This window comes from Thunnus albacares, chromosome 5 (genome assembly GCF_914725855.1).
Source record: "Thunnus albacares chromosome 5, fThuAlb1.1, whole genome shotgun sequence".
In the NCBI taxonomy this organism is placed as follows: Eukaryota; Metazoa; Chordata; class Actinopteri; order Scombriformes; family Scombridae; genus Thunnus; species Thunnus albacares.
The window spans coordinates 31,687,077-31,705,860 of NC_058110.1; the positions used below are offsets into that span (position 1 = coordinate 31,687,077).

The following is an 18,784-nucleotide window of genomic DNA, read 5'->3' on the forward strand; positions in this document are numbered from 1 at the left end:
GTGATCACTGAAACAGGTTTTGCTTGCTGTAATCACTCCTCTTGTTCATACTGGCTATTTAAAGATCCCTTCTTAATGCGCTTTCAATGTACATGAAGTGATCAGGGACAAAATCTGCAGTTCCCCTTCGACTGAAAACTTTATCTGAAGCTAATATGAGGCTTAAGTCGTCCAAATTAGTCAAATCAAAAGAATATCTTCCAAAGTTAGCCTTTTTAGTGCCAAATTTTGGTACTATCCTTCCACTGCAGCCCAATAAGGAAACATTGTCCAGGGAAACACAAAGAGGGAATTTTGTACTAAATAGACTTTAACTTTGGAAGATATCACTTCATTTGACTAATTTGACTGGTGAAGCCTTATATCAGCTTCAGATAAAGTTTTGAATGCATTTTTGCACAAAACAAGGACTGTGGATTTTGACTCCCATCACTTACACTGGAATCACATTAGGAAGGGATCTCTTAATTGCCAGAATGAATGAATGAATCAAGCAAAACCTGTTTCACCTGACTAATGTTTTAAGACAGACTTGAAAAAATATGAACTTTTCCTTTAGTATGTTTTGCTTGTGCCAGTTGAAGATTTCAAAGTTAAACAAAGCACTGTTTGTATTTTCAGTGCAATTAATTCATCAAATAAATAGTTAGTGAAATTAGTGAAGCAGTTACAACTTTAGCTAGATGTTGGCTCTGAACATTTGCTATTAGGCTATTGGCACGGGAATGAGTTTTGAAGTGGGGGACATCCAGCTTTGGATGACGTAGTAGTCATGATCAGACCAACGCTATTTCAGCCATAACTCTAATCTATGTCACCTCATAAATGGTCATATGGTTTAGTAATTAATGTTAAACAACAGTGTTAACACTGCAATGTGTTTCAAGGATAAAACACGAGACGCTACTTCTGCTGAAAGGAAAGTTGGAAAAGAGGCTATGATGAATCCTGCTAACCCGACATCTAAACAGGCAGAATATCAACTTAAAAATGATGTCTGATGTGTGTGTTGGTGTGGTTTTCAGCTGATTTAATGAAGGTAAAGACAGTGAACAGCCGTGCATAACCGGCACAGCACTTTTCAGAGACTGCAGATTTATCAACATATCTGCCCTGCTGCCTTCAGATGCTGCAGGGATTTAATGAACTGAAGTAGAAGCTTTTCATACAGTATAAAGCAGCTGTGGACAACAAATACTGTAAAACACCCACATTCTGTCACACCCTGCCTGGACTTTGTGTGTTTTTTGGTTCTTTTTATGTTCTTGTGTTCTTTGGGGTCTCCTGGTTTGCAGTTCTGTTTAGTCCTTCTGGTCATATTGGTTTTCTTATATTTGGGTGGTGGGTTTGGACTGCCTTTTATTGTTTAGCCTGGTGTGTTGTATACTTAAGTTTAGGTTCATGGTGGTTCTTGGACAGGTTGGTGTGGGTTATATTTAGGGTATTGTGTTTTCTGGGTTTTGGTTTTGTTACTGTATTTCCCTTGTGTGTTCATGTACTCCTCCTCACCTGACCTGCATCACCCTCGTTAACCCTGCTCTGCTCTGTGTCTTCCCCACACCTGCCCTGTATCAGTCTCGTCAGCCCTGCCCTGTTTCCTGTGTTCCCTCAGCCAATCACTCCCAGCCTGCCCTTGTGTCTCGTTACCTGTTCCCCATTCCCTGATTAGTTTAGTCTGTATTTAATGTCTGGTTTTGAGTTGAGTCTTTGTTGGATCATTTGTTTTGTTTTGTCTGCTAGTTCCGTTCAGCTCTGTTTGCCTGTTCATGACCATCCACAATTAAAGGAGATTTTTTTCATCAAATCTGCATTCTGGCCTCTGCGTTTGGGTCCACTCCTGCTTCCCCAACCTGACACATTCATTTACAGATCGATACAGATGCTTTAACCACATTAAACGTTATTTTCTGTGCTGATTTTGGTTGGAGAGTGTTTAATTGAAATAACATTTATATTTCAAGCATCTATTATTTCAGCACATCTGCAGCAAGTATTTAGTTTGCTCTTGTTGATAAAATCACCAAAGTGGCAGCAGAGTGACTTTACTCCAGAAATAGATGTGGTTCTCAGACGTCTAAGACCCAATTTCCACAAAAACACCAACAACTCACTTTGCGCTGCCTATTTGCACTTCTCCTCCTGGCAGTTCACCGTGCATGCAGCGCTTCCTGGCACAAATGGACAAAGCAAATATCAAGGTCAGGAAAATACCAAACTGTCCATGAGCTGTTTGCACTGGTCATTGCATTATCACAAAAAATGGGGCCCAATATCATATTTGGTGGTTATATTATTTAATCTAGACTAGAACTGGCAGCCATACTCTTGGTCCTCTGTGTTCTGATTTGAATCTAATCATAATTAGACCCATTTATGATTAGATTTAAAGGTCCAACATGGTAGGCTTAGACATTATCACTATATGACCATAATTCCTGGCTTAGACCATACCACTTTATTACCATAACAACTGAAAGTGGGGGGGACAAAAAGTCTTGTTGTCCCCCCTATTCTGACGCCAGTGTATTAGGCCCTGAGGAAACAATATGATTCACCTATAATTCAAAGGGCTAATAATAATTGTCTCATTTTACAGGCTATTATAAGCTATTTTTTGCAGTAATTACCTTAAACTTGGCACAGCTTGTGCCACATTTCTCCTTATCTCTCTGTATTATGCTTCTAGCAACAATATACTGAGTTCTAATTAAAGTAGGTAATGAGTAACCTGTCACCACCTTTCAGCATTCAGCAACACATCTGTGTGAAGTTGCTATCTGAGTGTTCCTGAGAGTCTGTCTGTGAACACAAGGAAATACAGACCAAATAACATTTATGTTTAGTTTTTATGCTCATCCACTGTCCCGCTTGTGTGCTCTCTTATCTCTCTATCCCTTTCTCTTTCTCTCTCTCTCTGTCTTTCTCAGTCTATCGTATTGCTCTCACTGTCAAGGCTTACTGTATTTGTGTTGGCAGTATATGTAGAGAGATCGTGCTTGAACCAGCATGTGAACTGGAAAGGGGTGTTACTAGCAGACTAAAGGCTCTGTGAAATTACTGACTTCATTCCCTCTGTACAAAGATAATCAAAATTCCTCTCCGATTCCTGCCAGCTCCATACAAATGCCAATTTATGTTCTGCAATCAGCTCTGGATCACAAATGGCATAGTGAGCACATTTAGACACCACAGTAACAAATAAAAATGATGCACTCGCACAAAAAGAGCAGGAGTGTTTCACAAAAAGGTCACTGCTACTTTGGCTGTGGGGATGGGAGAGAAGAGGACAGCAGCACAACAAGAACAATAGATGTTCTGCAGCTGAAAAGGTTAAGAGTGTACCAAAAAAGATGTGATGTTTCTTTCTTTTCTTTTCTTTTTTTTTTTAATGTGACATTTCCAGGTCATGGTGATGTTCTGTGGCTCTATATGCAGTTATAGATTCTGTCTGATATACAGTATATTTGAGAAATTGTACTTAATGTGTATTAATGTAATATTGTTTTAAAGAGTTTTCTCAGAACAACCTTGAAAACACATGGGTTTTGTTGAAAAAGCTTTAAAGGGTAGTGTAGTAGTGTGGCATTTTTATGCTGCCACAGAAAGCCATTGAGAGAGTGGAGCAGATTTATTTTGTCATTTAGTTAGCATAATTGTTTGTTGTAGAGTGAGATGCTTCTTTGTTGTTGTAGCACTGGAGCCTTGAAAAGATCTGGAGAGGTCCTTTGCCTCTTCTGTGCAGCTGCAAAGAAAATTAAATCTTTCAGATAAAATAGACTTTTCTCAAAATCTGTAAGTGACTTTTTTTTTCTTATTTTTACAATCTCCAAACTTTACTTCTTAAGTCATGAAAGAGGAGATCAGTTCTTACTTTTTTGACTGCACCACAATACGAAAGTTGCCTGTAGATGGTGATTTTGGTCAATTTGATCATCCATCCTTCCAAAACCTGGTCCAAAGATGAAAATGAACATCTGTTACATTCAAGCCCTTGTCAAATGAGTTCACACAATGCTGATTAAGCCTTTCACCGCCAGATAAATCTCTCTGTATTTCACAGTATACAGAGTTTTTTTATCTGGAGTCAGGTTTGACATTCCTGCGCTGGCTGGATGAATGCATACTGCACATGCGCATTAGAAAACAAAAGTCCTGCACTCCAACTTTAATTCTCTGTGGATATTCAGGATGAGCACAAACACTGGTTAACAAATGATACTGTGTTTTAAAATATATCTTTACTCTGGAAGCACATTTCTGCATCATAACTGACACTTTACCTACGGTTTTCTACCTTTGTAGACAGCAGACACAGGGGTAAAGGCTGAGAGACAGGAAACATCTATTAATCTGATATGCTAAAGAAATGCCCTCATACTTAAAGGGAACCTATTATGCTTTTCCTTAGTTTCAGTCATAGGTCTAATGTTACAATGTCGGCCAAAGTGTCAAAATAATAATAAGTAAATGTATGTAGAAGTAATCCATGTGAGCAAAAAGTGCCAGCTTCAGACTGCTCTGAATTCTCAGTTTCCAACATTTTTTTTTCTACTTTCAGCCTGAGCTGACATCGGCTCGTGACAGATTTTTTTATATGGTCATCTGCTCCACGCTGCTAACATTATGGCGTTTTTCCATTGTTTTGGGGGTAGTCACACCAAGCTGAGTGTTTTTCCATTACACAGCACTGCAAAGTAAAATATGTTGTTGTTTAGAACAAATTTTTAGAGCTACTAACGATACTCTGCTAATTCAGGGGGAGAACACTTTTCATTTCCTGTAAATACTTCACAATAAAAGTCTCCAGGAAATGTTGGGTTTGCATCGGCAGCAACTTTACACAGCTCTGATACGGTTGCTCCTCCGCAGGCTTCCAGAAAGTTGGCCAATCAGAACAGAGTGTCCTCATCAGGAGGGGGGCCTTAAAGAGACAGGAGCTAAAACAGACTGTTAAGAAACAGGCTATACTGAGGGCCTGCATAAAGGGCCAGTATAAGATAAGTAAGGAGTTTTTTTTAACTGTGTAATCATGCAAAGCCACTCTAGTGGAGTCCACTAATAAAAATATAGAGTTGGAAATGAGCTTAATAGGTCCCCCTTAATTTAACTGTGATCATGCTTGTCTACAGCTTGTCTCATTCTACAAAGGTCTATAATAACAATGTCAGAGATGTGAAGTGAGTGTCTGAAGAACATTTTCATCCTCTACCCCTGACCCTCAGAAGAAAGATTGTATGATGATGTGAGCAGCGCCTTGTCTTCTCTGTAATTTTGTGTCCTCTACTGTTAGTGCTTGTTATCTTGTTATCTTGTCACGCCTGTCGTATATACTGTATTGAGCACGTGCAAACTGTAAGATGAATATGTAATCTCACAGTCGCCAGAACATAATTTGTTGCAACATAGTTTGCCTGTAGTCCATGGATGAGAGAAAGAGGTTGGAAAATCACTTTGAGCAAAATACTCTTTGCTCCAGGCTTGAATAAATGATCATTTGACCAGCTGAACCTGATTAAAGCCATTTGCTTTTTTTTTTGGCACGACCTCCTCTCAGGTTCATAACTTGAAAACCATTTAACATCCATAAATGAGACTCATATAATTAAAATCAGCAGGACTTGGTATTTGAAAACATGCTGGCGGCCTTGTATATTGTATAACATAGAAACTTCTTAGTGTGATGTTCAAACTGCACTCTCCGTACTTCATATTATGCTGTAATATCCATATTTATTTTCCCCAGAGAGAAAATTAGATTTTTGTTTTTAATAGTCTGGACCAGTCAGGCTGCATCTGTGTAACTAGAGAGGGTGTACCTCTACCAAGGCTCTATATTTTTTATTTTTTAACAATACAACATTTCTGCAAACAGATCACGCATCACAATATTCTCTTTCATGTACCTCTTCCGTTTATATTTGTCAGTATATCCCTCCTTGAAAGCCATATTTTTGTACATAAGCTCCAATATATCAGCTGTGCAATCATATGGACAGTTAATTCTAGCGACGTGATTATGAGCTTTCTCTCCATGGCAACCCTTTTTTTTTAGTTTTTCATTAGCGGTTGAAGCAAAGCAAGGACACAGTAAGTATGTATGAAGTGTTTTGTTTACATTATGTTAAAGACGGGAGGAGGAAAAATAAAAGATCTGGTACTGCAAGTGTGGTCAGGTCCAATCATGCTTTATTCAGCCTGAGAACTCCAACTGAGTAGATGTGTGAAAGACAGAGGCAGAGCGAGACAGAAGTGTGAGTTAATGATACAGTGAGGAAGAATCTGTGGGAGTCCAAATCAGCTCAGTGACAGTGAATGACAGTGACATTAAAACTGAGTGAGAGGGACTGAGCGTGAATTACTGAGGAGATCTGAAATAGCGGTGAGAGGCAGAGGGATCAAACGAGTGACGAGAGAGAGAGAGAGAGAGACTTGAGGCAGATAAGTTGTGTCACCTTCAGTGTGTGTGAGAAGCGAGGTGAGTTCCAGAAATATGCAGGAAGTAAAAATCAGATATAACTGCCTGATTTTATTCCCCATATGATCATTTTGAATGAATTCCATTTAGTTTCTGCTGCTTATCCAGCGACAAGTCAAGTTATCAGTCAAATTCCCCGGTCCCCTTAATCCTCTAGCTTCTTCTGGAGGATCTGAGGTGATATATAACGCCTCCAGTATGTTCTGGATCAACCCTGTCCCCTAGAAATTATCGTTTATATACAACCAAATGGCAACAGCAAACATATTTTATAGTAAATATAATGCCGGCCAGATTCCATTTTCCAATAACATGATGAGGAAATGTTGTTTTCTGCCAAAATATCTGATCTTGGAGTACAATATCTGCTCATAGTCACTACTAGTGGTGTGTCTGAATACAAATACATTATTCAGCAAAGCACAAATAGTGGGGTTCATACCAATATTTGTTTCATACAAATATTTTAAAAATTATTTGTGGGGGTGTTCCTCAGAGACAAAGCTGGCTACTGACACAAGCAAAGTGCTCCCAAGGGACTCTCCATAACCCGTTGTTCTCCTTCTCCTTTCCACAAAGTTAGGTTACAGCATTATTAAACTTTTTTATGGTTGTGTTGAGGCACTGCCCATCAAACTGACATCAGTTCATTCACAAACAGCTGTCTGTTCCATAGCCTTTGTTGCTAAGTCTATTCTATAGTTTGTTTGCGCTGTCCATACATATATTTCGGATCAGATTCAGGCTCGTACTTGTACAAATGTATTTTAGAAGTTGAACTGATGGCCTGTTTCAGACAGAGGCTGAACTGAGGGGTTGCATAAAGAGCTGATATAAGATAAATAAGGAGTTATTTTAACTGTAAATCATGCAAGGGTATTCCAGTAGAGCCCCACAATATAAATATAGACCTGTAAATGTGCATAATGTGTCCTCTTTAACACCAGGCTGAACAGCAGTGTTTCACTGTCCTCACTGGTTGACCACAGGTGAAGAGGTACTTTGTTGCACATGTAACAACACCCAACGATGATGTCACAAGGTCCTGGAGTACATCTGCACACCACTGCAGCAAGGTGAGAAATCAAACCACTGAAGATCAGCATAAAAATAGATTTTCAAGGGTGTTTGATAACTGTTTAAAATCAGATTGTGACTGATTTGGTCAAGGCTTTCATACAAGCACTTGTCAGTACTATAAAGCCATATATTTTGCTGTAGAAACATCCACTTAACAAGAGGAAAGAGAGCAGAGGTTGACTGGCTCAGAGGTAGACCCCCAAGTATGTTCTGTGATCCGATTTTTTTTAATCTTTTAAAATATGAATTCATCAGATGATTTAATTTAGTTTCAATTTTCAGCTCAGAAAACAGATAACAAGTGTGTTTACTGATCTCATCTCTTGGTCTTGACATCAAACATCTGATGAGACATCAACCATGAACTGATTCAATTGCATATATTACCCTGTAGAGTCTAATGTGTTCTATGATGCTACAATGGGGCAGTAATTAAATTGTTTGTGCGTTGAGCGCTGGGAAAACAGTTACATCTGTCAAACTCACGTTGTAAATAAGCACATAAAGGGAAATGACGTTCTTTGGGGCTTATTCGGCAAGTTCTTCAAGGAAATGAATGAATTACAGTAAGCATGTCATCATTATTGTAATTGTGTAATTTCCCTGGAGTCCCTTGTTCACCTTAGATGCTCCCGAAATAACACAAATAAACACACTCACCGCACCGAGGCAAAGACATCTCACTCTGTTGTTTATCTAATGAGGTCAGCATCTGGTATTGTTGTGACTTGTCCTTAAATTCACCTGGTTATTCAGATTTATTTCCTATTTAAGTTAAATCAGCAGTGCTTGCTCATGGGGGAATTGTTAGGTCTATCTCTCTGTAAATAAGAGAGTATGATCTAGACCTGCTCTGTGTGAAAAGTGCCCTGAGATGACTTTTGTTGTGATTTGGTGCTATATGAATAAAATTGAATTGAACTGAATTGAATTGAATTAAAAATACTCAACTAGACCTAAAGGTCCTGCATTCAAACTTGTATTAGATTAAAAGTATTATCAAAAAAATGTACTTTAAGATCCCCTCCAGACATGTTTTAAGGTGTAAATATAATACTCTACTTTGAATAATAATGTGTTTTTTCAACAAAAAAAGCTAAATTATCTCATTAAAATCCTTCTCCCTCATTAAAAATTCCAGAATCTATGAATGAAATGATTTAATTCCAGATGTTTAATTGCTGGACACAAGATGTCTCCTCCTTCACTGTAAGTTCCAATCTCAGCGTTTGTCCACTGGAGGCTTCAAGTTTCCACATCACACTTGTGTAAGTTGCATACTGGACCACGATTGGCTCCAAACTAGTTGTGATGTCACAAATCACGCTCGTAGGTTAACACCTTAAACTGAGATTTTCCGTGAGCAGAGAAACTTTCCACTTTCAGCAGATGAATGTGAAAACAGCTTTCTAGTGTCAAACTCTGCACATACATCATTCTGCACGGTGAAGCTCAAACATCCATGTGAAGTCACAATAAACAAAACACATTTTTGAGTGGAGGTGGACTTTAATACAGCATTTTTTTTTTTTCCTTTTTTATGCATTTATTGGACAGTGACAGTTTAGAGATGACAGGAAACGAGGGGAGAGAGAGAGACTGGGAATGACATGCAACAAAGGTCTGCTGCAGGGATCAAGCTACGGATGTTGTGGTTATTTGTCATGCGTCTTAACCAGTAGGCTACTGCGACGTGCCAAAATAGCCTATTTATTATATAGAATACTGTCATACTGTATTTTGGTGTTGGTACTGTACTTTATACTGTATTACTGATGCATGTGTAAGCATAGCTGGTTGACGTGGAGCTAATTTAAACTACTTTATTCACTGTTGGGGAGTTTTATAAATACTTAGGTAATTAGTCCTAATTATTTTTCCTGGGTTGGTTAGAAAAATGATTAAGCAGTAGGGTTGCAGTTGTAGTATTTAATCATTCTTTTCTTCCTCAGACAATTTAAGAAATTCACAGTGAAACACAGAATCCTCCTGCAGTTTTATACAACCGTCATTGAAAGTATCCTCACTTAATCTGTTACAGTTTGGTAGTTTCCGAACCAAACAGTTTCTGTCGTTTGGTGATCACATGATGTGTTGTTTTATAAAGAGAGAGCTCACTGCTGTCGCACCTTCTCTGAGGAAGGCTTTGTCAGTCCATTGATTGTGAATAAATTCATCTAAAAGATCAATACATGAGTTGATTGTTTTTTCTGTATTTATCTATGGAGAGACACCTTTTTTTCTGACTTTGCTCTGGAGAATATAAACTGTTTCTCTAAAAGCCATCTTGCATTGTGTTATTTGTGCTTTGCCGAATAATGTATTTGTATTCAGGCACACCCCTACTTTACACTCCCTTCTAGTCTCATTTCAGAAAACTGCACACACTGTATGTTGTGTTGCCAGGTTAATAAATATCAGCTATTCATGTAAAGACAATGAAGACTGACTTCAAAGAGTATATTTTCTTCATCAGATAAATCATATTACAGGCATAATAGATGTGAATGAATCATTTCTACAGATTAAGAAGAGTGTTGGAACTTATCTGTAGCTCAGGTGACTGGTATACACTACTTAAGGCAGGGAAAATGCGAGTGTAGGTGTGTTTTGTGCAGTACAACTTCAAGTTCCTGTTTAAAGGCTGAAACAATATTTTCTGCTTTAGTAACGTGCGCACACAGCAGTAGGTGCAGACCGGTATGAGCTTCAATGCAAGTCCATCAAAACAAAAACACATCACACAACTCTTCTCTAGTACACCATGTTTTATTCACCAAAAGTTTTCTCTTTCATCTCAAGTTATCAATCAGTAAAAAAAGTTAATTATTCGTCCTTCATTTCAAATTCTGTGTTCAGACAATTCTTTTGAAACATGCATCAGTCTCAAGCAGCAACAACTGGAGATGCATCATCTTGTTTCTGAGGGCTTCCTTTTCTTTTCCTCTTTCTCTTCATCATGTTGGTTTCATTGTGGCAGCTGAGTCCCATCATGCAGGGTGGTAGTGACAAAATAATAGTTTACCAATACATTCGTACTGTACTCCATAACCTTTACATGACTCAACACTGCCATCTGCTGGCACACAGTTGGACAACACCTCATGGACTCGCCTTGACAAAGTGTTTTATTTGTCAAATACACAGTGTATCACAGGGTCATTCTGAGCAGTCAAATTCTTGTGACATTGAAAGCAACAACTACATAGTAGGTATAAAGAAAAATATCAAATTATTAAGAAGATCACAAATAAGGGCAAAAAATAGTGAAAGAAGAAAGAGAAATATGGCAAGAATAGCAAAAATATACATAACAGTAAAACAATAGCAGCAAAAACATGATAGTAAAATAAACATAACAGTAAAAAACACTAACATAACATATAACATATAATGAATATACATAATATACATCAATGTGAATGGGGGCATGACAGGAGTTGACAGTGTCACTTAGTGTTAATGTTTTTATTCTGTTTTCCTCAGTTTCTCCTGGAGCTGTTTAACTTTACTGTTTAAGCCCCTACACAGCCATGGTCCACAGGTGTTTTCACTTGTTTGCTTGATTAGACCTCACCTCTCTCTTCTTATCAGTACACGGAGCTCAGTGGCCTCACATATTTCTAGCACAGCTTGATCCTTCAGCCCCTCATCAGCCAGGATAACTGAAAATAAATGTGTGGGCCTTGAAAACCCTTTTTAAAGGACCAGTATGTAGGATTTAGTGGCATCTAGTGGTGAGGTTGCAGATTGCAATCAATTGAATATCCCTAGTGGTTAATAACTGAAGAGGTTACCCTTTTTTACATTGTGTGTCTGTCTGTTATTGTTGACCTTAAATCCTCTCTGCAACTTCAGCTTCATTACTTTCATTGATTACCATAGTTGTAACTTTTACTCTGCTGTTGTGTAACATGTTATGTCTGCCTGTATGTTGTGCTGTTGATACTGTGTACTGAGTGTTCTTTTTCCATGCTGTACCAAAAACAAATTCCACTGACTCTGATTGCCAGTTTTTTTTTGTCAAATATGGTGTCTGTGACCATTTGAAACAAAACAGAGACCATAAATTTTAAGATGTAAGTTGATGCAGTCACCGATCATTATCCTGGCAGACTATGTAAACCAAAAGTGAAACCTACACATTTTATGCAAAAACCCTGAAATCCCCCAGAACACAGAGGACATGACTGCAGTGTCCTCAGTGGTAGCTGATCAGACAGAAGGATTTCTATATAAAATCTTAATATGCAAAGAAACTAGTAGCTATCAAATAAATGTAGTGGAGTGAGAAGTACAACATGTGCCTCTGGAAATGTAGTAAAAAAAGAAATGAACATATTTATACAAAGTTACTTATTTACTCAAGTGTAGTAATTTAATTTCTTAAGATGCCAAAATATGATATTGCTGGTGGTTTTTCGGAGCTGGGAAGAGGGGAGACACATTTTCGTGTTGCACTATTAAAGGGTCTAACCCTGAGCATGTTCTGTGACTTAAGTTTTTGAAATTATTTTGATGGTTGTTGATCTTTATGATGCACTGAGGCAGAAGTAGCAACTTCACAAATTTGAAAGTTCCATCAGAAACTAAGCATTTATATATAAAACAAATTTAAATGATTTTTCAGTGGTGCTCTGGTGGCCTGGATAAGATATTCTGGGAAATGACATCACAATGACATCAAATGCCTGGGGAAATATGTCTATTGCAGATGAAACTAACAAAACGCCTTTGCACTCTGCTCATAAAAATGAGCATATCTCAAAAACTAAAAACTGTGCATAGTTCAAATAACTTATGGAATGTTAAGAAATATTTTGTTCATGTTTCTACATTCAGAAATGTTTTGGATCAATGTGTTTTGTGTGTTTATTCAGTAAAATTTGATGAAAAATCATGTCCTATATTTGTATTTTTTAAATATATGACACAATTTCAATACCTTTTTATCAATTATTATGGTTTATTTACTTACATAACCTCTTAGCTTAGGTTGTACAGATTCTAGGGATATGAAGCATTTGGAGATACTCCAAAAAATGACATCACAATAAGCAAAAATACCAATGTAGGCACTGGCGGACCATTTCTATTGTAGAGTTCAAAGGGTTAAAGGATCATGATCATTAACTGCAGTGTCCCAGTTTGAGTCCAGCTGGGAACCTTTTCATTCTCCATCTCCTTCTCCCTTCATCTCCTGTCAACTCTCACATAAAAGCATTAACTAAAAGAACACAAAGTCACTTGCGACCCAGTTGCATGTTTAGTTTTACTTTCAATTTTCAGTTAAACACTAAGAACAACAGACATGTTTGTTGATGGAAAAGTTACATCTGTAAACAGGTACATATAGTAGGTTCTCTGGGGTTCATTGGGCAAATTATGTGTTCCTCCTCTTCACTATCTGATGGAGGCCGAGCAGAATCAGTCCACTCCCGAGGCCTGCGATGCTCAAACTGATCAGTATCTGGATGTTCAGACAGAATTAAATTGGAATTTGTTAGCTACTCAAGAAGCAGCTCAATTATTTATATCTCCAAACCCATCACTTCCTAAACCACACCGTACAGTGTAAAGAAGAGCTGTCCTGTGGTCGCCCTGGTCTGACACAGTCTGGTTCTCCTGGTTTCCAGCCAAGTCCCACTGGGCCAGAGAGCTTTCATAGTCCAGATTGAGAATCTTGTCGGGCAAAACCCGGATCCCCCAGTAAACCCTCTTCACCCTGCGGAAGTTGGCATCCTGCACTTCGCAGCGATATGTACCTGATAATTACATAAATACATGTTCATGTGTTTGAATTAGCAGGTGTACATTTCTGTCTTTGTTCCTGTTTTTAATAACGAACACAACAACACTGCTCTCAAAATCACAATGAAATGGTGTTTTAAACTTGAGCCATCTACAAAATGCAGGTGATGGCGGTATGAGTCTGTGTGTGCACATCAAGACGTGTGTTTACCTGCATCTTCCTCCCTGACAGGATCCAGAATCACACGGTCCAGTTCAGGAGCCTCCCAGCGAGCAAACAGAGAGTCATCGGAGCTGATTATTCCTCGGGCATAACGCCAGGATACCCTGAGTCATAGTAGAAAACATTAGAGTCAAAGAGCCTTTGCAAGTACAGGTTGTTTTTCCACAGAATGAAAAGAATCATGGATCATTTAATGGACTTGCCTTTTTTTTAAAAAAAATGGCAAAATGCAACTTTTGAATGATTTAATAAAAACACTAAAGAATAATTTAATTCCAGGCTGATAAGATGTGTTTCACTTGCCTCTTTGGTTGTGTCAAGTCAATTTAAAGGCAGTTATCAATGTTGGGTGTGTACAGAAGTGCTCTGTTGCACCTGTAAGTGACCCTGACAGTGATGTCACAGGGTCACGGAGTATACCTGTACATCATTGAAGCACAATGAGAAGTTCAACCACTGGAATTAAGCAAAAACAATATTTTCAGCTGCTGTATTTTTAGCCATGCTAGAAGTATTGCTGTATGTGGCAATGTCACTTTGTCAGTTTTGCAGGTATTTGGTTTATGACAAAATAACTGCAATTATTTCAGCAAATGTTTGCATGCTTACACTCTATACCAGCATGGTAAACATTATACCTGATAAACATCTACATGCTAGCATCACTGTGGGCATGTTAGCATGCTAATGTGAGCATTAAGCGCAAGTACTCACAGAACTGCTAATGGCTGTAGATGCCTTTTTATTAGTATTACATAATGCACATTGTTATAGTAAATACATTTACATTTAGTCAACTTATAACCAAACTAAGATGGGGGAAATGAAAGGCCCACAGCTCATTTTTGCCCTGGTGAGTTAATCCAACCCTGAGCTGAGGAGACTGAAGACACTTCAACAATAAACATCATTACAAAACTACAACACAAATTTTATTCTGAATAGTCTATATGGTTTTGCTTCGCCTCTCTTCCGTCCTCACCTCCAGGAGAACTTCCCCATCGCCTCCATGACTTCTCCCAGACAGTCGACCTCCACTCTTTGTCCTGAAGTCACAGTGATGGTCCTGAGTCCACACTGCCATGTCTCTCGACACTTCACCCTACGCACACGACACTCCTCCGACACCTTTGATTAAGCCATGATTATCATTAAAGTCAGTTATTTTCTTCAACATTTCTCTGTCTTTCAGTGTTTAAAATGTCACCGTGATACCTCTGTTCCATCTTTACGTCTCACATCTTCTTCCATCGCTGTCTTGCCATCTTTCAGTAAACACAGAGTTTGAATTTTGACACCCAGCCCACAGGTGACGCTGCAGGGAGAACTGTCAACAATCACCTCCACCGGCACTTCCTCCGGGTCAGCTGAGGTCAGAGGATGATGGAGGAGGAAGAGGAGCAGGCAAAGCATGAGAGACAGATGTTGCATGTTGATGTTTGACAGTAAATCTGCAGGGGAAAAAAGGGTTTTAGTTTCCTACTAATGTACAAAGTAAAATATTAACTTTTAAAAAGAATACAAGTTTTAAAGCAGCTCTTACAGTGTTGATGAAGTCTCAGTTTTCCGATAAAATGAATGTTTTGCATTTTATTCTGTCCCTACAGTCAAAGCAAACCATATTATATCATTTTCATTACCATTTCATAGTTTGTTATCAAAACTTGTGGACCATGTGGGCACAAGCTATTTCTTTTATTTAATTTTATCCTTTTTCTGCCTCTTGAGGGCTGCAGAACAAACTGAGAACACGATATACATCTTACGTGCATCATTTTCTGTCTATTTATACATCTAGACACAGAGTAACACTAGCATTCATTTGGGGTTTGCAAAATATGTTTTTTTGTTTTTAAATATTGCACAAAAATACAAACTTTCATGAATGTACAACCCAGAGTAAACAGCCACTAGAGCATCTCTGATCAGTCTATGCTGTCATTATACTAAACTACTGCACCTCTCTTAGTTATAATGACTTTGTTTGCTTCCTGTTTTCAAAGGTCCAGTTAAGTTAGTTACAGTGCACTCACCTTTTAATGCAGAAATCAGATGGAGACTGAAGAGGTAAAAGATGATGTGATTATGAGTCCAAACTGCTGCATCTGTTGGATCTGATGACTGGTTTTATTTTGAATCGAATGTTGCGTCGTGACAACCACAGTTCCTCTCTTCTGTGGCTCAAACTGTAGGAAATAGTGATATCGGTGAGGTGAGGAGCCTGCACAGAGCCCAAAGGATACTAAAAGACAATACCCGACCCAACCACAGCCTGTTCACCCTGCTGCCGTCTTTCAAGAGATACAAAAGTATCCGCTGTCGTACCACCAGACTAGAGAGCAGCTTCTTTCCTTGAGGCTCCTCAATTCATCCTCTGCACTCCAATATAAAAAACTGCTTTATTTTTATGACTGATTATTTATTAATCCATTTATATAATTTCTGTTTTTTTGAGTAGCATTAAGGGACTACAAACTACATTTCATTATACAATCTTGTGTAAAATCATAATAAATTAATCTTGAAACTGTAGGAAAATGTATTTGTTATAATTCACCCCTGTATATAATGTTGTATAATCATTGGTCAAAATTGGGAATTAAAAAAAAAGATACAGTAATTAACATGTGTGTCAGTTTACAGAGAACTTTTTCAGCAGTGTTAAATTACAAAGTCCTGAAAAAAGGCCATAGAGGCCTTTGCATTGCATTGGTGTCTTTATTGTTCTGTTGTTATACTGGAAAATAGCTAATAAACATGTTTTGATGAAGTTTAAAATTTAATTTTAAAAATTAAATTACATAAAACACAACATTCAGTTCATCGAATTGAACTGAATGTATAAAAGATAATAAAAGATGTATAGAATATTCAGAAAATTACTTAAACGATTAAGCAAATTTAGAAAATTTTGCACTGAGTCATCATACTGTACTGTTTAATCTATTTGGAGCTCCCTTCATGCTCTTCAGAATACAGCATAAAGGTATTAATAGCCATATTTAAATCTACATGACACTTATTGATGGATTCATGACAATTTAAGGACATAAAATCATGATTGTAGCCAGTCAAAGTTGAGAAACTAAACATAAGATGCAGGGTTTTGACAAGACAAACATGCGTTCAAGACAAACCAGTGAACACTATTTGCATTTAGTTGTATGTGGATGATGCTGTAGTTTATAAAATGACCACTAGGTGTCAGACAAACACAGGAGACCAACCACAAACAGCAGCTTTGCATACAGCACAGTAGTGTAAAGTGATTGATGCCTTCAGATCTCTGATTACATTACAGAGTTAAGTAACTGATTAATAGGATTTCATTTTTCTCAGTACAAATCATCTTGCAGCAGCTGACAAGATAAAAACATACGGCAGAGAACATGGAGGAATGAAAACCATTTAAACAATCATTAATGTTTGAATGAATTATAATGTTTGAATACCTTTTTTAAAATAATCATATCAATGTCTCAATGAAATTTGAAAGCAATATTTTTCAAGTAAAGAATGAAAATAAGTAGAAAAGTTGTTGTGTAGTCTTTGTTTGGTGGTAGAGGGACAATATGTGCTGATATGAAAATAACCTGAATTAGAGTTTATCTGATGACCTGATGGAAATATATATCAAACAGATATTGACTTTTTATAAAGCATCAAACATTGTTAAATCAATACTCAAGTCAAATGAGGCCAAGTTTTTTTGTAAGGGCCAATATCACATACAATGGACTTTATAAGTGGCTAATGTCATTCCTCCTTGAATTTGTTATTGTTACTGTCTCATTTTGGTGAGGTAAAAATAAAACTTTAAGTACAACTCAAGTGTTTTCACTACTCTTCATTCTTCCTTGAGCCTGGTTGTGACAAGAGTGCACTTAAAATAACTCAGGCTGAAATCAATTTGTGAGTACTGCTCTGAAAGCATAAAACAAAATGACAGCACGTCAACAACTGCAAGTGCCTGAAATCCAGAAGTGAAGCATCAACACTGGTTCACTCTGTTAACTCTGTAACATGAACCTCAGAATCATGAAACTTGCATTTACAGTTTGACCATTTGAGGGCAACTTCCTGGTGATGAATTTACCTTTACTTACAAGTTGCTAATAGCAGAAAAATGTCTCCCCCTACTGTACAATTTCAAAACCTGCTTTGTTTTTGCAGGCCCAAAAATATATTTTAGTTACCACATAAACAACAGGTTGGGTTTGTCCAGAAGAGTTATTTTTAAACAGTGACTGGTACTGTTGCTGAGACTGGGAAAAGGATCAAAACACGAAAAAACAGAGAGTCACGAATATGACTCAGCATCAGTGGGGGACTGAAACATGTGCAGTAGCCAATAACAGTGACCTAGTTGGCAGACCAGTAAAACTCTGACTGTGGCCGATGCCACATGCCTCAGTGTGTGTTTGTTTGTTTGTTTGTGTGTGCGTCAGAACAAAATGTAAATGAGACGAAGGCATTAATGGGACAGATCGAGAGAAGGAGTGAAGTGGAGGAGTTTGATAGAAAGTGGAGGAGGATGAACAGGTGGGATGGAAGAGAGGTGAAGGTGGAGGAGGAGGAGGAGATGTTGCATAAGAACAGGAAGAGGAGGAGGAGGAGTGGGTGGGCGTACCAGTTGGTATTATTTTCATATTGGACAATTTTGCACATCACGATTGACGTCCGACGACAGCGTTCAGTGCCAATGCAGGAAATAGTTTGTCCTTTATGTAGCGAGGTGGAAAGTAAGTGTGTGAAAGTCATGTAGAACACCTGATGTTCATGGAGGCCGAAGTTCACCATATCCGCCATATTTCCCTAGCATTGCCAGACACAGATATCATCGAAAGTAGGGGTGTGCCCGAATACAAATACATTATTCGGCAAAGCACAAACAGTGGGTTTTATACGAATATTTGTTTCATACAAATATTTAAAAAATTATTTGTTGGGGGTGTTCCCCAGAGATAAAGCTGAGCTACTGACACAAGCAAAGTGCTCCCAAGGGACTCTCCATAACCTGTTGTTCCTCTTCTCCTTTCCACAAAGTTAGGTTGTAAAAAAATAGACAATAAATGAAAAGTGCAAAACAATAATTGCCTTTGAAGTTCTTCCCTACACTTTGCATGGTGTGCTGTCTTATGTTATGGGTGTATAAATAGGTAGAGGTCTGTGTGCACAAGGCGATGAGTAAAGTTTTAGCTCAGTAATCAGCGCAGTCATCTATGATCTGGAAGACTCCAGTTCAAGACCCGATG

The 18,784-nt window shown here is 38.0% G+C and overlaps 1 protein-coding gene across 1 annotated transcript; it reads right to left on the minus strand.

Annotated features, from left to right (window-relative positions):
* Window positions 1–12,813: 12,813 nt before the first annotated feature.
* On the minus strand, window positions 12,814–15,656 carry tmem81 (transmembrane protein 81; the record flags this gene model as incomplete). The annotated part of the gene is made up of 6 exons (XM_044352364.1): window positions 12,814–13,025; window positions 13,127–13,320; window positions 13,518–13,633; window positions 14,512–14,657; window positions 14,745–14,896; window positions 15,563–15,656. Coding segments are annotated over 6 exons (789 nt in total), but the record flags the coding sequence as incomplete, so codon positions are not given.
* Between the last annotated feature and the right edge of the window lie 3,128 nt (window positions 15,657–18,784).